This window comes from Polypterus senegalus, chromosome 14, assembly GCF_016835505.1.
Source record: "Polypterus senegalus isolate Bchr_013 chromosome 14, ASM1683550v1, whole genome shotgun sequence".
Classification (NCBI taxonomy): domain Eukaryota; kingdom Metazoa; phylum Chordata; class Cladistia; order Polypteriformes; family Polypteridae; genus Polypterus; species Polypterus senegalus.
The window spans coordinates 119,319,462-119,341,036 of NC_053167.1; the positions used below are offsets into that span (position 1 = coordinate 119,319,462).

Sequence of the window (21,575 nt, forward strand, 5' to 3'; positions counted from 1 at the left end):
CAAAGTCGCATTACACTCAGCTACAAAGTACCCCAGTGGTCACAGGTCAGGAAAAATCTACATCCTGGTTCTACTTCAGCACTCATACATAAAAGGTTGTTCAGACTTCAGCAATATATGAGTATAAGAAATGTATTTAACAAAGATACACCTTACTTTGTCAGCAATCAGGGCTATGATGTCAATCCTTTATTAGACAAAGTGTATGAATTAATTAATTAAGTGTATGAATATACAGTTAGGTCCATAAATATTTGGACAGACACAACTTGTTTCTAATTTTGGTTATGTACATTACCACAATGGATTTTAAATTAATCAACTCAGATGCAGTTGATGTGCAGATTTTCAGCTTTAATTCAGTGGGTTGAACAAAACGATTGCATAAAAATGTGAGGCAACTAAAGCATTTTTTTTAACACAATCCCTTCATTTCAGGGGCTGAAAAGTATTTGGACAATTGACTCAAAGGCTATTTCATGGGCAGGTGTGTTCAAGTCCGTCATTATGTCATTATCAATTAAGCAGATAAAAGGCCTGGAGTTGATTTAAGGTGTGGTGCTTGCATGTGGAAGATTTTGCTGTGAACGACAACAACATTTATTTATATAGCACATTTTCATACAAAAAGTAGCTCAAATTGCTTTACATAATGAAGAAAGAAAAAAAAAAATAAAAGACAAAATTAGAAATTAAAATAAGACATTAGTTAACAAAGAAAAAGAGTAAGGTCCGATGGCCAGGGTGGACAGAAAAAACAAAAAAAAAAAAACTCCAGATGGCTGGAGAAAAAAATAAAATCTGCAGGGGTTCCAGGCCACAGGACCGCCCAGTCCCCTCTGGGCATTCTACCTAACATAAATGAAACAGTCCTCTTTGTAGTTAACAGTAGTTTGTAGTTTGTTGTGAACAGACAACAGGCGGTCAAAGGAGCTCTCCATGCAGGTGAAAGAAGCCATCCTTAAACTGCGAAAACAGAAAAAACCCATCCGAGAAATTGCTACAACATTACGAGTGGCAAAATCTACAGTTTGGTACGTCCTGAGAAAGAAAGCAAGCACTGGTGAACTCAGCAACGGAAAAAGACCTGGACGTCCAAGGAAGACAACAGTGGTGGATGGTTGCAGAATCATTTCCATGGTGAAGAGAAACCCCTTCACAACAGCCAACCAAGTGAACAACACTCTCCAGGAGGTTGGCGTATCAATATCCAAGTCTACCATAAAGAGAAGACTCATGAAAATAAATACAGAGGGTGCACTGCAAGGTGCAAGCCACTCCTAAGCTTCAAGAATAGCAAGGCTACATTGGACTTTGCTAAAGAACATCTAAAAAAAGCCAGCCAGTGGAAAAACATTCTTTGGACAGATGGAACCAAGATCAACCTCTACCAGAATGATAGCAATAAAAAAGTATGGAGAAGGCGTGGAACAGCTCATTATCCAAAGCATACCACATCATCTGTAAAACACGGTGGAGGCAGTGTGATGGCTTGGGCGTGGATGGCTGCCAGTGGCACTGAGACACTAGTGTTTGTTGATGATGTGACACAGGACAGAAGCAGCCGAATGAATTCTGAGGTGTTCAGAGACATACTGTCTGCTCAAGTCCAGCTAAATGCAGTCAAACTGATTGGGCGGCGTTTCATGATACAGATGGACAATGACCCAAAACATACAGCCAAAGCAACCCAGGAGTTTATTAAAGCAAAGAAGTGGAAAATTCTTGAATGGCCAAGTCAGTCACCTGATCTTAACCCAACTGAGCGTGCATTTCACTTGTTGAAGACTAAACTTCGGACAGAAAGGCCCACAAACCAACAGCAACTGAAAGTAAAGCCGCTGCAGTAAAGGCCTGGCAGAGCATTAAAAAGGAGGAAACCCAGCATCTGGTGATGTCCATGAGTTCAAGACTTCAGGCTGTCATTGCCAGCAAAGGGTTTTCAACCAAGTATTAGAAATGAACATTTTATTTCCAGTTATTTAATTTGTCCAATTACTTTTGAGCCCCTGAAATGAATGGATTGTGTTAAAAAAAATGCTTTAGTTGCCTCACACTTTATGCAATTTTTTTGTTCAACCCACTGAATTAAAGCTGAAAGTCTGCACTTCAACTGCATCTGAGTTGCTTCATTTAAAATTCATTGTGGTATTGTACAGAAACAAAATTAGAAACAAGTTGTGTCTGTCCAAATATGTATGGACCTAACTGTACATGTGGATACTTAATAATAATAATAATAATACATTTTATTTATTTGTCGGCACCTTTCTAAACACTCAAGGACACCAAACAATAGATAAAACACACCTTATAAACAAAACTAAAAATACAAAAATTAAAATCAGACAGAGCAATTGTAATAAAAGAGAAACAGTAGTCTTAAACAGATGTGTTTTAAGTTTAGATTTGAAAAGTGAGAATAAATCAATATTTCTAAGCTTTTGTAGTAATGAGTTCCATATGGGAGTTGCTCTGCTCCCCATGGTGGTATGATGGATAAAGGGGACAGTCAAGTGGATGGAAGAGGAGGATCTAAGGGTGTGGGAGGGAATGGCAACGTGGAGGAGGTCGGACAGATATGGAGGGGCAAGGCTGTGGATAGCCTTAAATACTAACAGGAGAATTTTGAAGTCAAGGCTGAACTTAACCGGAAGCCAGTGAAGCTGCTGCAAAACAGGAGTGATATGGTGAATAGAGGGGGTCCTAGTAATGATGTGGGCAGCTGAATTCTGGATCAGTTGAAGCTTATAAAGAGATTAAAACATAAAGCCAATAACATGTTAATCTAATATATCTGGGTCTGTATATGGGACATTGGATCATCCTATATTAGGTTACATACAGAGATACATGATACTTCACTCCAAACCAAGAGCAACCTGGATGGACTGCATACTAGATTGAGGACATCCTACTTGAAGTAGTTAGACAAAAGGCAATATAGCCAAAAATCTTAACCAACTAAAATGCTCCATAAAGGTTTTCCACTACAGGCCACATCATCTGCAAAAAGAAAAGATGTGATCCTGAGGTCACTGAAATGGGCACCTTTCACCCCTTGGCTGCACTTAGACATTTATTCGGGAGAAGCTCCAAGTAGAGCCACAGCTCCTCCATATCAAAAAGAGCCACTTGAGATGGTTCGAGAATCTGATTAGGAAGCCCCCATGAAGAGGTTTTTTGGGCATGTCCAACCAAAAGGAGACCTCCGAGCAGCCCCGGGACATGCTGGAGAGATTATATCTCTTGGCTGTGTAGGGAATGCCTTGGTATTCTCCTTAGAGGAGTCGGAGGGGGTTGGTGGGGAAAATGGATACCTGGGTATCTTTACTTAGACTGCTGCCTCTGCAACCCTAACCCAAATAAGAGGGAAAAGGATGGATGGATGGATGAACTACATATTTAAAGCTTTAATTATACCAATGTTTGATCACCTCTCATTTGTTTCTGTTTCATATATTTTGGCACACTCTCAAGCTCCTGATTTCTGCAATTTAGTCCCATATTGGAGGCCCTTGGCTAGATTCTGCATTACACAGGTATAAGCTTGACATTCTGATAAGATCAAGATGATATCTCTTCCTATGTAAATTATTTGTACTTTTTGCGTAGGAACAACATCTTTCCAAAGAGAAAATTTTTTAAGTTAGATAAGGTATTTCCCCTCGGTTACTCACCTTATAGGGTCAGATTGTGGGTTGACATTTTCATGAGATCCTGACTTTGTCATAAGTAAACTAAACCTGTTCTTCTTCTCCTTCTCCTTCTCCTTAACCCTAAGTGATTCAAAGACAATGAAAAGAGAAGCACAATTAATAAGTGACAGACTTAGTCGATGGTTTTATTTATTTATTTGTAGGGCCACTCTACATATCAGTGTTTCTTAAACTTTTTTTCTTGTGACCTTCCTTATGTCTTCAAGGCCTAGTCCATGATTACCATTAGATCAGGGAGGGTCGCTGCTGATCGTCATATGGGTTTGACCCTTGGAGAATCACCTCTGGCAGTCATAGCAGAGCAATGTCGATTGCTTAAACTGCCCACAGTGACCCATCATGAGACACTTAGTAAACTTTATGTGACCCTTTCACAATTCTGCATGACCCAAAAGGTGGCAACCCACAGTTTAAGAAATAATGCTATATACTGCTCCATAATTTGTTTGCATAATAATATGAACATATGAAAAAGTGCTCAGTTAAAAATGTATATAAATTGATTTATGCCATCCAGTGATCAGGTATTGTTATGATAATAATAAAAGCCTATCATAGCAGCCTTTTTCTCAAGGCAGGAATCAGTCCAGAATGGAGCACCAGTCCATTACTGGCAGAGGAACCAGCATATATGTCCAAACTGTCATCCTCGCAACCACCAAACAAAACTGTTAAGAGAACACTTTCAGTTTTTTACTTTTTTAAATGAAAGAGATCATCAGGACGTATTTTGTAACACCAAGAAAAGAATACACCAAAATATCACTTTTAACATCATGTACAACTAATCATCTATATATATATATATATAAAACAGTTCCATGACTGACTGACAGACAACGCACAGACCAAACCGCTGGACCTAAAGGGCTGAAATTTTGACAGTGCATTCCTATAATGACATGGATAACCACTAAGAAAGGATTTTTTGAAATTCCATCCCTAAGGGGGTGAATTGGGACACTCCAATACATTTGTGTGGAAAATCGTATTCTCTGCGAGCGACAAGGCACGCATGCGTGGAATGAGGAAGGGGATGTTTCTGTTTCTGCCTGACGGTAAAGTGAGCGACAGCCACACATTCCTCTAATATCCGATGACCTCCCCCTTTGACTTTAAGAGACTGCAATTTCCCCTCAAAGTAGGCTTCGCCATGACGATAAATAAGTCTCAGGGCCAAACTTTAAAATACGCTGGCGTAGATTTAAGGGAAGATTGTCTCTCCCACGGTCAGTTTTACGTAACTTGCTCACGCGTAAGTTCGTCCACGAGCCTGGTAATATTAGTGCCGCCCAATAAAGAAACAAAAAATATTGTTTATAAGGAAATCCTCTAAAAAGCAATTAAATATTTACACTCTCATGGCGTCAGAAGTTCCATGCGAAGAAAGTCACGGGCAATAACTATAACTTCATATATATATTTCCGAAAAAAAGAGTCCCGCACGGACGAAGTCGCGGGTAAAAGCTAGTACTGTATATAATAAAATGCTAAGATCTGTCTATCTGTCCTGTGATTACTCACAAAATACTGGGGCTAGAACCTTCATCCTGGTGCTCATTTACGTGATACATTATTTGATGCATGTACTTGGACACATCATCAGTGACAGAACCTGGAGTCATTGGGTGTTTCAGTCTGTCAAAATATCATACATCCTCTTCCAGGCGACCCACCGGGGGTTGATCAGGCCTCAGCCTGTGTCCAAGTGGCTTACTAATGCCCCACGGTTCTCCTCTCTTTAGCCAGAGACACCAGGTGTCTTTCTCTGCAGCCTCCAAGTTGCCCTCATGATGCCAAGGGTTCCACAGGCCCTGAAAACCCCCTGAACACCCCCCACCTCTACAGGCAAGCACCTTGTTATCCACCCTTGCCACTGACAGCCCTCAACTAGCTCCTGGTATTTTGCCTTCTTCCTCTCTCAGGCATCCTCCATCCTCTCCTCCCATGGAACCATATGCAGTGGCGTAGCATGGGTGTCAGCCGCCCAGGGCGGAGGAAAATTTCGTCGCCCCCTTATTCAGGTATTTCAATTTAAAAGACTAAAATATACAGTAATTCTTTGCCGCCCCCTAAAAGTGCCGTTCGGGGCGGGCCCCTGCCGCCCCCACTACGCTACTCCACTGGCCATATGAGCTGTTTTGTGGCCTCTGAACCAATAAAGATGTCAGATCTCAGTCATCCTTAAATCACAACCTTATAAACTGATAGGTTCTGGAAATGAAAAAAATGTGTGGTAGTGACAACCTCAACAAAGTGCTCTGGGGCTGTGGGTTTATTATGGGAAAGAGCTTGCAAAACCAAGTGACTTGGCAGAAAGAAAAAGAAGAGCAGGGACATCTGCTGAGCGTCAAACAAATTGCAGGGGCTGATTACATGTTGAAGAACATTAGACTAGGACGAAGAAGAGCAGCAAAATCTGCTGAATAGAATGCAAGAACAAGAAAGATGGATTGTCTTTACCATTATTCAAATCTAGACTTTTGTTGGGTCACACAACCCCATCTCATAAGAAGATATGACACTGAACCATTTTAAGAAGCTGGAAGTAATTAGGAATAAAGAGCACTTGAGTAACAGACAATCACAGTGTCTCAGAAGGATACGAGACAAAGCCAAGAACACAGAATGCAAGAACAAGAAGGAGACAAACTGAGAAGATCATCAAAACCATGTTTTCAATGTCAACCTTTATTTGTTCATGTTGAATACAAAAGAATGTGTTGCCAAAACAGAAAAATTCAGCTTGCTCTAAAAGAGCTACCAGAAGTACTGAAATACATTATCAGTTTTAGAGGAACTGAAGGAGGTAACTATTTAGAAAATATAAGAAGTATTAATAGCTCCTCTTTAACTTGGTTTGCATTTTAATTTAGGAACATGGGTCTGTGTGTTTCACTAGTATAGTAAATATCAGATTCTGTCTTTCTGTACTATTCCTACAAAATCCACCTCTGAGCTTTCGTGTTATACTTGTGAAGTCGTTAATATCACTCCAAAAATACACAACCTAAGGTTCCATTGAACAGGATCACAAGACTGTTCAGCCTTGGTATATCATTATGTGTAACTAATTTTTAATTCATTTCAATTTATTAAAATAACACATGGCCCTATCCTGGCCACATTAACTGGTAACGCACAAAAAAATACAGAGTGCAACTGACACGTCTGGGTAAAATCTATGAAGCTTCATTCTGTGTACAATAGATAGAAACTATGAACATTTGTTTGTGAACAGTTCTTCAATGGAATAATAAAATGCAAAATGCAGCATACAATATACAAAACACAAGACATAGTAACACAATATAAAATAATACAGTGTTATAAAATACAATACAGATACAAATATAAAATACAAAATACAACAAAAATTGACTATATAATAAAACAGCCCAGTCCCTCTGAGGAATATTATTGGTCAGCCTGGCTTTGGTGTAATCGGTCAGTTTCACTTTGGTGATGGAATGAAAGAAGAAATGTGATTGTCAATCAATCAATCAACATTTATTTATATAGCACATATTCATACAAAAAAATGTAGCTCAAAGTGCTTTACAAAATGAATAGAGAAATAGAAGACACAATAAAAGATAAACATAAGTCAACATTAATTAACATAGAATAAGAGTAAGGTCCGATGGCCAGGGTGGACAGAAAAAAAAAAAAAAAAAAGACATGAGGAGGAGTAAAGGAACATGAGGCACGCTGACAGAGTTGCCCTCAAAGACATCAGGTATAAAACTGGACAAAAAGTGAGAAAGGTGCCTTGAAAATAATGACAGTGACAGTTATGAGAATGCACTCGATAGAGGGAGGTCTGGATAAAAGAGGCTCAGATATACGCAAATACATAGAAAAGGCAGTGATTGCACATGTAGGGTAAGAGATAGCAAATATTTTCAAATTACCGTATATACTCACAGATAAGTTCTACCACAGATAAGTCAGGACTTGATTTTACTGTATAATGTTTGGTATTTTATAATGTCGGTCTTATAAGTCGAATGAAGAAAACTCACGCTATTGGTCCAAGAGATTATGCTATACTAACGTCCATCTGAGAGAATAACCACGGAGCACACTGCCCTTTTTTCTATGTATTGTGCCTACGTGACCACACAGTAATACCTGATCTTTTATGAAGCAACGTTGCACTGATTTGTGTTTTTTGTATCTCACACCCTCATATACCTTTATCATAAGAGCATCCTTTATCTATGATGGAGCATTCGATCAGAAGAAAATATGAAGCTGGTTTTAAATTAAACGTCATTGAAGCAGCAAATGAAACTGGTAACTGCGCTGGTGTAATAAAATTTGATGTGTCTGAGAAACTGATGCGAGATTGGAGGAAGCAGGAAGATGTAAAAAAAAAATTTAAGTGTCTAATTTTTGAACGGGCGTATAAGTCGGGGTCTGATTTTATGATCAATTTTTCGGGTTTAAAGACCTTACTTATACATGAGAATATATGGTATTTTATTACCTGATGAATTGGCTAGTATAAATATATAAAATACTAAAATATGTATGACCTGATATAGCAAAAAATAAAAATGTCCATTAAGTAAACCTTAACAACATTGGAAAGAAGGATACTGGTGTTTAAGATGCTTTTCAAGTAGAGTAGAGTGGAAGTGAGGGTGGCTACAGCTCTAGGAAAGAAGCTGTTCCCCAATCTCTTTGTGTTGAGCACATTTTGTTCTGTACCATTTTCCAGATTGAAGAGGTGTAAACATACAGTGCCCTTGGTGTGCTGGGTCCTTGGCAATGCTATTAGCCTTCTTATATAGTTGGCAAGTGTGGACATCATCCAGATTTGGTAGTTCATTTCCAGTGACCAACTGGACCACCTTCACCACACACTAAATAAATCTCTTCGATTGGTAACGGTGCAGCAATAAAAATGCATTAGCAGCTGTAATGGAAGGTAAGCTTTTATAAACCTCCTTAGAAATTCTAGTCTATGTTGAGCTTTCAACCTACCATTGAAGCTGGTGGAAAAAATTCAGAGACCCCCCCACTCCCATTAGATCTTCTGTAATGTAGACTCCCATATAACCTAATTCTTTCTACTGTTTCCATCTCTTAATAAAGTTTTACTGGATTTCCTGAAATCTACTATGGTCTCCTTAGTTTTAGAGGCATTAAGCACCAGAGATTGTCCTTTTGTTTTTAAAACTGGTACAGTATATCTTCTTCAGATGATTCAGTTGACTCTCACAGGCTGTTGTCAAATCACCGGGCATTGTTACTGCAGTTGCTGTAACAACTAACCCTAACTCTAACCCTCTCCTAACCTTAATGTCCAGTGTTGCCACACTACAGGTTGGAAGCATTTCCAGGTCAGGTGGAACCTCAGGTGGAAGTTCCTTAAAGTGGGAATGATCTGTCTCTGCAGCTCCCCCTGGCGGTACCCATGGAACAATGCCATGCTGTCTAAAGGAACTGTAATTCCTGGCCTGCTCTGACCTGGAAGACTGGCCTTCTGGTTGGGTAAGGATCCTTGAATCATTCTGGCTGGAATACCAGCCCATGCTTTACTCCTCAGCTTGTGTCACTCACTCACACTTCCTCTTTCGATTGGATCACCAAAGCCATACTGACCAATGAGATTGCTGCCAGTGACTCAACAGACCTTAGCGTTTTATTATGTAGAACATTGTACACATAGTCCTCTATGTGTACAGGCTCAGCATACCTTCACAGGTTTACAAACAAACCTACAGTAAGGTACACATCTTTACATTTACAGTATATATTCGCGTATAAGTTGGGTCATGAAATTTGAAAAATCGATCATAAAATCAGACCCCGACTTATACGCCCATTCAAAAATACGACACTTAAATGTATTTATTTTTTTACATCTTCCTGCTTCCTCCAATCTTGCACAAGTTTCTCAGACACATCGAATTTTGTTGCAGCAGTGCAGTTACCAATTTGTTTCACTACTTCAACGTTGTTTAATTTAAAACCAGCTTCATATTTGCTTCTGATCGAATGCTCCATCGTAGATAAGGGATGCTCTTACGATAAAGGTATACTGTATGAGAGTGTGAGATACAAAAAACACAAAACAGTGCAAACGTCACTTCGGAATAGTTTGAGTATTAACGTGTGGTGACATAGGCACAATACATAGTAAAAAAAAGGCAGTGTGCTCCATGGTTACTCTCTCAGATGGTGGTTAGCATATCATAATCTCTTGGACCAATAGCGTGAGTTTTCCGCATTTGACTTATACGACCGACATTATAAAATACCAAAAATTATACAGTAAAATCAGGCCCCGACTTATCTGCAGGAGAACTTAAATGCGAGTATATACAGTATATAGTCATGTGTATCTAGTTAAATGTAAAATTTGGATGAAAAGGGCACTTTGCCAAAATCAAAATGAACACCGAAGAGACAAGAGATCAATATAAAATGCAATAATGGGGATTAAAATAAAAGTGACAAACATACCCCAAATGAAACAAAACTCTGTGTCATGCTCATGTGTTATGAAAGAGTGTTGGAGGCTCTGCAGAGGATAGTATGGGACATATTTGGGCACTAACATCTTTTTCTTCTTCCACCCCAGAGCAGAGGATGAGCCAACAGAAGATATCTGGCATGGTTCAGAAGTTCTGCCCCATCTGGTCTCAAATATACAGAAGAATAGAACCAGGCGGAAGGTGGAATTCAAATAACAGGACCTTCTGTGACAGCCACACTAGCCCACAGAAGCCTCTACTAGAAGCCTAGCACTGAACTGTTTAGTTCAAATTATTTTTTGTTTTTTCCTAAATGTTTCTTAGCGTTATTAAATGCCGTTCTCTGGTAGACCTCACCCTTTTACACTGTACTGTCTCGTCTGTTTCTACGTCCACCATCTTTATGGTCCTGATTAAGCACAGGCTTTTGTAGCCCTGTCTTTTGGTGGGGTGTCTGCTATAGATAACAGCCTTTATGTACATGAACAGTACTTTTCATCCTTTACTGTCTCCTGCCCCACCATTAGAACCCTCTCATTTGCAAGTACAATGGGTCTATGGGCTCAAAGGACAGCCAAGAGGGGACTGGGCAGTCTAATGGTCTGGAATCCCTACAGATTTTATTTTTTTCTCCAGCTGTCTGGAGTTTTTTTTTGTTTTTTCTGTCCCCCCTGGCCATTGGACCTTACTTTTATTCGATGTTAATTAATGTTGACTTATTTTGTTTTCTTATTTTGTCTTTTATTTTTCTATTCTTTATTATGTAAAGCACTTTGAGCTACTGTTTGTATGAAAATGTGCTATATAAATAAATGTTGTTGTTGTAAATTTCAGAGTGGTAAACCTACTTTTGCGACAGAGACACTGTCATAGAGCTCCTTCCAGTGGCTCCTAGAGCCCTGAACCTCCCATTGCCCCAAAACTACCATGTCTCCAAGGTGGCCCTTTTAATGTGTATCTTAACAAAGGGACAGCACAGTTCCATGCCTTCTCACCTGGGACTGTGCGCCCACCTTTGTAACCTCTGGCATTCCCTCATTTGGTCCTACTCTCTTTCCTAATAACAGGCTAGACAACCATAGCAACTGCAGGAAATGCTGCCCACCCTGAAACCCAAGCTTGAAGGATGGACACACGTCATCTCAACCAGCATCTGTGTCACCTTTGTTCTCAGGGCTGTAGCTGGCCCTCTCAACGTTCTCAAACAATATACAATACAATACATTTTATTTTTGTATAACCCAAAATCACACAATGGGCTTTAACAGGCCCTGCCTTTTGAAAGTCCCCACAGCCTCGACTCTCTAAGAAGACAAAAAAAAAACCCTTAAAGCGGAAAAAATGGAAGAAACCTTGGGAAAGGCAGTTCAGAAAAAGACCCCTTTTCCAGATTGATAATAAAATACACAGAGCAGAACACAAGTAATCCTTAATCTCTATAATAATAAAAACCAAAGTCTGTCTGTCTGTCCGCTTTTCATGAGAGAATTACTTAACGGATTTAGATCAGGTTTTTTTCTAGAGTTTACTTGAACATTCCAGTTGATTTTGCGACTTCTCTCATCACGCTATGTATCATAGTTCGCCTGCGGTACTGATTTATTTGCGCAAATCCAAGAGAGAAGCAGTGGGCCGAGGGAAGGGGCGCAGGGCGCTCCTCACTCACGTGCCAGCTTCGGACGTATCTTACATCCGCTTAGCTAGCAAACAAGAGAACTACGTTAACGGATTTAGATTGTTTTTTTTTTCGAGAATTTGCTAGCGATAACTTTTTTGTTTATTGCTATATATACTCTGTATACAGTATGTATGTGTATAACACACAACAGATTTCCTCATCACATATTCATACATTAGAGTAAACAATCTATCAATTTGTTTTTCATTTTGCAGGGGGCACAAACTTATCCCATTATTAACAAGCACAATGCTGGATCTAACCCTGGATGAGGGCACACTCTTATACAAACTCCCCCTCAGTTGATGCAGCTTTGGCACACTAGAATATTAGAAGAATTGTGACAAGAACAGACCATTCAGCCCAACAGGCTTGTCCATCCTATTCACTTAGATTGTCCAAAATAATGACAAGTCGAGATCTGAAGGCCTCTAAAGTTTTACTCTCCACCACGCAACTTGGTCATTTATTCTATTTGTCTATGATTCTTTGCATTAAGAACAATTTCCTAATATGTGTGCAAAATCTGCCCATAGCATGTATTATATTATTTTAAAATAACCAATTCAATCACGTCACGTCTTAATCTTTGTTTACTTAAACTGAAAACATTTAACTCCTTATCCTCATAATTCATATCCCTTAGTCCTGCAATGAGTTCTCCTCTGGACTTTCTCTAGCACTGTTATATCTTTTTTGGAATATGGAGATCAACCTCTGCATTTTGGAGTGTATCTTGCATCTGCTTACCTAGTGATAACTTTTTGTTTGTTTCACTACTACGCGGGTGGAGCCGTGGGTGACGGCTAGTACAATATATTGGTGCAACAGAAATATTACAAGTACAGAGCAAAATTCTACAGTAGATAATATTACATAATATGATTTGGATTTGTTCAGATTCTGAATTCTGCCCACCTGTTGCTTATCAAAACAGCCTTCACAACTGATTTGTTTTAGCTGCATTGGAATAGTCGACTCCATTGGGTGTTCTGCATCTGTAATGGGAGTCTTTGGTTTACATAACTATCACTAATAAGGTGAGTTTTCATAAAACAGATGAAAAGACATTAAAAGAGACACAAAATCAGCCTGCACTTGCACAAGTCAGTCTGCGGTGAAAATGAATCACCAGCAATAGCGTCTTTCTGTAGCACAGGACCCTGCACCAGAGGCTGCCTATGACGCCAATTGAAACAAACCAATGGCTGATGGTGCACTTCCCTATTGAGGTCTGCAGACTTGCTGTGTACAGTTTCACTTGTGAATTTTGGGAGGAACATGCATTATGTTGCAATCTCTTTAGCTGCTTTCTGAGAAACAATAAAAAGAGCCTATCGGTAAGCAAACCACATGTATGGCTGAAATGTTGTGGGCAAAGATGAAGATCTTCTGCTACATCTTTATTTTTCATTTTTTGCTTGTTTTACCTTGCCTTTGACCTTTCAGCCACTTATTTCTGCACAAAGAAAGAAAAACAACAGTAGGGTTTTATGATCACTGCAAATAATCTGTTGTGAAAAGAACTGTTGTGAAGGTATTGTGACATTGGCATGACCATTGTACATTTTGGAGACAAACATTCATTTGTTTTCTGATTTTTTTTGCAGCTTAACCTGATGAACAATACCTTGCTACAGTCTGTAGAGCATGAACCTTTGGTATCATAAAAGCATTTATGGAGTAATGTCTACTCGGTATTATAATGAACTTGGGGTACAAGAGACGGAGGAATGGAATCAGCACTTTGACAACATTGGTGGTAGTTGACCCTCAAAAGGACCATTGTCTCTTTTATGCAGCAAAACCCATGTCTCCTTCTTTGGCTTCTCTGTAATGTTCTGTGGCTCCACAAGCTTCCAGCTACCTCACTGAGCTTGCGCAGACATGTGTCTGACTCTGCTTCACACCACTCATTTGGCACCAGAGGTAACTCCAACTACCACACTTTACCCTGCTCCATGAGCTGGTAAACTTTAGAAGAGCAGCCTCATATAAAAGCTTCTCTTAAGTGCTGTACCTGGTTTTATGGCTGGCTTTTTCAGGTAGCTTCTGTGGTCCCTAATGTCTGGGCAGAGTATTATTTTAAAAAGTAGACCATCGAAGTACAATATCTACTATATATGTGGTATTTACTCTATGAACATTTGACAAAAGACAGGAGAACATTCAGTACATCAAACTCATTTGCTATTAGCTAAGATATCTCAATTTCTCTCCCAGATCATTTTTAAAAGTACTCACATTTTCCTACTTCGACTACTTAACTTGGTAGTTTGTTTGCAATTCCTAGCCCTCTTTGTTTGAAGAAGTACTTCCTGGCTTCAGTCTTAGAAGCACTTCCCCTTAACTTCCACCGGTATGCTTGAGTATGTGACTCAATATTTCATTGAAAGTATTCTGGTGGGTTAATTTTATGGATACCTTTGAGAATTTTAAAGACCTGCATTAGGTACCCACACAGCCTTCATCACGCAAGACCAAGTAGCTTTAATTCCCTGAGCTTGTCCAAGTAGGAAATAAAGAACATAAACACAGGTTGGTACACAAATAAAGTATATATACCCTGTATACAGTATGTATGCATATAACACACAACAGATTTCCTCATCACATATTCATACATTAGAGTAAACGGTCTATCAATTTACAAACATATCCCATTATTAGCAAACACAATGCAGGATCTAACCCTGGATGAGAGGCCTGGGTGAGGGCACACTCTTATACAAACTCCCCCTCGGCTGATGCAGCTTTGGCACACTAGAACATTAGAAGAATTGTGACGAGAACAGGCCATTCAGCCCAACAGGCTTGTCCATCCTATTCACTTAGATTGTCCAAAATAACGACAAGTCGAGATCTGAAGGCCTCTAAAGTTTTACTCTCCACCACATTACTTGGTCATTTAATCTATGTGTCTATGATTCTTTGCATGAAGAAAAACTGAAATCTGTATTTAATATGTTTCCATGTGTCCCTGTGTCCTTGTTCAAGAGTTTATTTTAAAATAACCGCTATAATAATTCCTGTGATTATGTTAAATGATTCAATCACGTCACCTCTTAATCTTTGTTTGCTTAAATTGAAAACATTTAACTCCTTCTCCTCATAACTCATATCCCTTAGTCTTGCAATGAGCCTAGTCGCTCTCCTCTGGACTTTCTCTAGCATTGTTATATCTTTTTTTTGGAATATGGAGACCAACAATAAACACAGTGATCCAAAACCGAACACTGTGCAAAATCTACATAGTCAGCCAAGACAAACACTGTATATTTTTTTAAGTAATGTCTCATTCTCAAATCAATCGCAGGATCACAGAGGTTGGGTTGGTGGATTTCACATTTAAATCCAATTTATCGTCATGTGTATACAGAACATAGAACATAACAACATAAGGAATTTGACAAACAAGGAGACCATTCAGTCCATCGAGCCCGTTTGCTTAGCTAATAGCTATGATGTCCCAAAATCTCATCCAGATTCTTCTTAAAGTTTGTCAAGGTTTCTGCTTCAACTGTGTACAATGAAATTCTTACTTGTGTGTCTCCCGCAGACCAGCGACAGGAGTAGGAACCAACAATATACAATGAATACCAACACAGCACAATGCCATACATTAAATAGAATATCAGACTGTGCATGCAGAAAACAACTGTACAGTTGTTGGTAAGAGTGGCCGTTCATTAGCCGAGCAACCTGTGGAAAACATCTGTCCCTGAATCTTACACCATGAGTGCTCATGGTATCCTGAAAGCCTAGGCAGGAAAGTAGGCAACAGGCTTGGATAGGAAGCCAGTACATTCACACACTCCCATGCTCACTTCCATACGGGGCTAATTTAAGGTTGTAAATCAACATGACATGTAAACTTAACTGGAGTAGGTGGAGAAAAACTCAGACAAACATGGCGGACTATGTGCATACGTGCTCATCACAAACAACGACCAGGTATAGGATTCAAAATTCCCTTGCAGGATCTGCGAGCCAGTGAGCCGGCAGTGCTAACAACTCTCCTATGTCTGTGTGTGTATGTGTGCATGTGCATGCTTGTATGTGGAAATATAGTTACCATATATACTTGTGTGCATGCACTGTCTCTAAGCCACATTGGCCAAAAAGAAGGAACTAAGCCCTGTCAGCCTCAGTGTTCACTCATAATGTCCGTATTTAGTGTGCCTATTAACCCGACCTATACATGTTTTAAATGTTGGAGCAAACCCAGAGCAACATAAAAATAAATGACAAAAATAACACAACCAGGACCAGATTCAGTAGAGTTGTCAATCAGAATTCTCTGATCACTTACCTCCTATATTGTGTGTGTGTGTATACTCTATACATTTTACTGTGTATACATAGAGTACAACATAAATAACAAGAGGCCTTAACTCCATTGTTCAATGTTTTTCTTCAAATAACTCATGCATACATACTGTATATGCAATCTATCTATCTATCTATCTATCTATCTATCTATCTATCTATCTATCTATCTATCTATCTATCTATCTATCAGTTACACAAAATTTGCAAATAAATACAAAATGTAGACACACTTACCCACTTTTTTCAGCCTTTTTTATTCCCTGCAAATCTGAAGAACTCAGCATTTTGAAATATGGCTCCTCTTTGGGGGCAGAAAAGTTCAATTGAGGAAACAGAAACACAACTATTTCCATGCTCTGCTGGAGAATATGCATTGGCCGTGTCTGAGAGTGACTGTGTCTTAAAATCAGCGAATGGAACGACAGCTTTTATAACATCATTGGGTAGACTTCTTTTTTCCCTCCCACAGGAAGCTGTGACATTTATGAAACTACTAGCAAAAAAAAAAAATACATCAAGCAAATAATTCTTTAACAGGGTGTATGGCGTCAGTCAATAAGGATAAAAGGTAAAAAGGAAGTTAAAGGCAAACGGTTATCAGTGTTCATCAGACGTGAGTATAAATCAGCCCACAGTGAATGCTGAAACAGCCGAGTGAACCTAACTGCAGAGGTAAATGCAGTAGTTTTTAAAAAGTTCCAAAATTGTTCTTTTCGTGCCAAGTTAGAAGGAACAAACGTGTGACTGCACTCACAGGGTGTCTGACTAGGAATGGAAAGTATGCTAACAGTAAGGCGTGTCGATAATGAAGCTGCGGCCACCACTCTGTCTCTATTAATTTATATCGTGGGAGGAAAAGCAGAACAACTACAGAAAAGGTTATACACACACCGGACGTTAGGTGGTGGCAGCTTCTGGTGGAAGGCAGTGTGAAAATCCAGGGTAATGAGAGGTAACATTTCTAACTACCGAGACAGTAATTTCATTTGAACTTGTTTTTATGATATTTAATTGCATATTCTCTGTGTGTTTTGTCCTATGATGAGTAAATACTTGCAGCATTACAAACACTTTGATGTTTCTAATCATCCTGCACTTTCACACATCAGCAAAGACCAGGGGTGTCCAGCACTGATCCTGGAGGGCTATCACGTCTGCAGATTTCACGTCCTGCCACTTTCTTCATCAGTGTCCAATTCCTGTTGTCAATCGCCTTCAGTTCCCTTCATTTCAATAGTTTTTTTTAAGATTCAGTCCTCTGAATTGCTTCTTGTTTCTCTAAATGGCAGCTAAACAATAATGAGATTCAAAACCAGCAAACATGTGGCGAGCTAACCTGTGTCCATCACACAATATTTGAAAGTAAAGAAAGGTGAAGAGCTTGGTAATGTAGACCTGCTCAGTCACTTGTGCTGATTGCTCAGATCCATAAATTCATTTTGTCGGAGCTATTACTGTGTTGGAACTGTCTGCAGTGGCTGAACGAGAGCACCATGAGCCAGGATCAGTGTTGGACACCCCTGGTCTTTGCTAATGTGTGAAAGTGCCAAATGTTTAAAAACATGTAAGCGTTTGTAATGCTGTCAGTGTTTACTCTTCATAGGACAGAACACATAGAGAATATGCAATGAAATGTCAGAGTCCTCACTAGTAAGTCAAGTAAAATGAAGCCAAAAGAAGTTAATAGGCCAAAAAAAGGGTCACTAATTAAGAAAGGAGCCACAGGAGCCCTCCAGGATTGGAAGCTGGACATCCCCACTACAGACTACGTTCTTTAAAAATAGCAGGCCAAAATCACACCACTCTGACCCTTTATGAAAGTAATGAACACAATAAAAAGCATGATCTCTGATTGCATCTGCAACATGTTAGAGAAGGCTATGATCCTTAACTCTTCAGGGCAGATGTCGACTTTTGTTGATATTCAGGAGTAGAGGATGGTAATCAGTGGTAAACGGTGCCGAAACTCACTGATACGTTTTAGTTTGACTCTCTTTGCTAGAAGGAAAGTTAGCTTCATTGATTTCACTTGGATTTCCTTTTTAGTGAACAAGTAGCAAAGAGCAAACAACTTCTAAAATGGCATCGACATCTGATGAGAAACCAAAGAGAACGTGCAAAAACAAATTCTCCACGAGTGACATTTTGCATGTTACCACGGAATTGTACTCTGACTTGTTAGATGCGAAAATGAAATTGAGGTACCAGCATCAGCTGATCATAGTGCTGACCATGTTCACATAGCTTATGTGCCCGTTAAGGGTAACATTCGCCTAGAAGGATACCCGCGCTTATGATGACAAAAAGTACAAGTTAGACTGCATTGCACTGTGACTGCCACCATCACATAAAGATAGCCAGGAATTCCTTCTGGCCGTCGAGCTGCCCAGAGCAGTTGCCAGAGATGACAAGCAGGTGCCAACAGCAGCCACAGCACACAGCAACAGGCATTTTATGTGATTTATGTGCAAAACCATTGCTTTGTTAGCAGTTTTTTTTTTTTTGTAAAAATATTCAGCCCTCAAAGAATTAAAGGCAACCAAGCACACTATAAATAATGGTTAGCATTGGGGTATAAAACACTGGTCCTGGAGGGCCGCAGTAGCTGTAGATTTTTGTTCCAATCCAATTGCTAAATTAGAAACCAATCCTTGCCAATCTTGGACCTTATTTTCTTTCATGGCTTGTTAGTCTGTAATGTGGAAGAGAAGTGAAAAAGAGAATGCAGGCAGGGTGGAATGGGTGGAGAGGAGTGTCAGGAGTAATTTGTGACTGACAGTATCATTAAGAGTGAAAGGGAAGGTCTACAGGACGGTAGTGAGACCAGCTATGTTATATGGGTTGGAGACAGTGTCATTGACCAGAAAGTAGGAGACAGAGCTGGAGGTGGCAGAGTTAAAGATGCTAAGATTTGCACTGGATGTGATGAGGATGTATAGGATTAGAAATGAGGACATTAGAGGGTCAGCTCAAGTTGGACACTTGGGAGACAAAGTCAGAGAGGCGAGATTGCGTTGGTTTGGACATGTGCAGAGGAGAGATGCTGGGTATATTGGGAGAAGGATGTTAAGGACAGAGCTGCCAGGGAAGACGAAAAGAGGAAGGCCTAAGAGAAGGTTTATGGATGTGGTGAGAGAGGACATGCAGGTGAAGGGTGTAACAGAACAAGATGCAGAGGACAGAAAGATATGGAAAAAGATGATCCACTGTGGCAACCCCTAACGGGAGCAGCTGAAAGAAGAAGAAAAAGTTAGTCTGCAATCTAATGTTCTTATATCATAGATTATTTTTTCCTTTGTAAGGAAATCATGCAAAAGATTTGTATCCTAAAACGGATCATTTTCAGTCTGTCATATTTTTCCATATTAAACCAAATAGTGCATGATGAATCCACACAGATGCACACGGGAACGATTTAGAGGGAGAACTGCTGGCTCCTTTGTCATTGGCATCTTATTGCTAATAAGGAGCCATTAAAAACAGTGAATGATTGAGATAAGCAATTAAGGGTGTGGAACCGTAACAAGCGAGCCCACTTAAATAAAGCAGTCACTTGAGCAAATAAGTGCTTCATTAGCAATAATTGACTTGGTTGGAGCAAAAACCACGTTGCCCTCCCCTGGTTTGCATGAATAGAAAAATTTGGAATTTTCTGTTCACCCTTCAACTTTCCCACAGGGGGCGCTGTTCCTTCCAATTTAATGTTTGGTCTCCAGAAACTGGCACATTAAACAGACACGAAAAGTGAAAACACAACGACTTGAGAGAAAACCTAACCCAACACTGCTTTCCCAAGAATTAGTTGCTGAACGCATATATTGAAGATGTGCAGTAGTTAGTCGGTTACTTTGAACCACAAACGCTTTAGCGTAATCATTCACATCAGACATTTAGACCTGGTAAGCAAAAATATGTTTGAGGTTGAATGGCACAATTGATCTGAGCTGTGGAGTTAGCAATTTGAATCAACACTAGGACTCATTACTCATTCTGAATCTGACTGCCTCAGAATTCTTTAGTGCAGAGCCATTTCATTTTAACTAAGTGTGAAGCCACTTGGCTTTTTTTTTTAATTGTGCTGCATTTCGCATAAAAAACAGATACGTATATGAATGGAGTGATCTCTTACTGTAAGACTTTGAAAAAAAGAAAGAAAGAGTTACAGATAATAAACTCCAGTGCTTCATGGCAAAACCAGCCTGTTGCCTCTTGAGGCCTAAATTCTGTCTACATGAATAAAACAAATCAATCGCTTTACTTAACATGCAAACATACAATGCTAACATCAAAAGATGTTTAATGAATACCCTTCCCAAAAATTATATTTTTGAAATGTTACCAAACCCATGTACTTTGTAGTGATGGTTAAGAAAAAACAATAATCTCATATTTTCATGAAGAACAGAGATAGCAAAGTTCCTTATATACTGGGCATCCATGGTGACCAATGCTGGACATCAGTAAACAGTAGCAAAAACATCCATGACAAAATTTTATGTCACATAATCCAGATATCAACTTATGCAGTCATATTCTGACAATGTCTCAAACACACTTATTTTTACTAAATATACCTTTTTATATAATACGTTGCCACGTTACCGTGGCTGCTCATTTGTCCATCCAGGATTTTAAACCACCTGCAGCTCGCAAACCGTTTGACCTATTGACCTGATATTTGGTACACATATACTATGTGATGTCTACTATCCACTTTTGAGGACATGATTGACCTCCAAGGTTATTCCTCTTTTTATTTTTATTTTATTTTATTGTAGAATAAACTCTCAGCAGTGGCCAACAGGGCAGCTGTATGGCGCATGTGTACGGGCGCCATTCTCATCCCTACAACCTTCGCCGTTACTTCCCCTACTTCTTCATATCTTAAAAATAATATCGTAAATCATTCTTGAGGCAGCTTAAGTGAAAAATGAAGGAAAACATAGTAAGTAATTGCAACACAAACACCGACTTAATCAGCTTTAGCGCGAAAAGATGCCGACAAAAGAAGAGAAGAAGCGGGCTGCTAGCTAGGGTGGAGAAAAGAAAAGCTGGTCAGGAAGCAGCAAGCACATCAACCTCTGAGCAAATGAATGGTAAACATACAGAGAAAGAGTCTGAAAACTAGGAATGCTCAAGTCAAGTGTATAATGTGCAGTGCGCTGTTGCTGGTTGTTAAATAAATCAGATGGCCCTTAGCCATTAGCTAATTAATAAGAATAATTATCAATCAATCAATCAATTAACATTTATTTATATAGCACATATTCATACAAAAAAATGTAGCTCAAAGTGCTTTACAAAGTGAATAGAGAAATAGAAGACACAATAAAAGATAAACATAAGTCAACATTAATT

The 21,575-nt window shown here is 39.3% G+C and overlaps 1 protein-coding gene across 1 annotated transcript in view; it reads right to left on the reverse strand.

The window, feature by feature from the left end:
- rgs18 (regulator of G protein signaling 18) overlaps positions 1 to 16,665 on the reverse strand; it is a 30,900-nt gene extending 14,235 nt beyond the window's left edge. Inside the window, exons 1-2 of the mRNA XM_039735359.1 lie at positions 16,452 to 16,665; positions 3,681 to 3,779 (exon numbers count right to left, since the gene is read on the reverse strand). Coding sequence (XP_039591293.1) covers positions 3,681 to 3,779; positions 16,452 to 16,591 — 239 coding nt within the window. The 5' untranslated portion in view covers positions 16,592 to 16,665. The remainder of the gene's footprint in view (positions 1 to 3,680; positions 3,780 to 16,451) is intronic.
- Between the last annotated feature and the right edge of the window lie 4,910 nt (positions 16,666 to 21,575).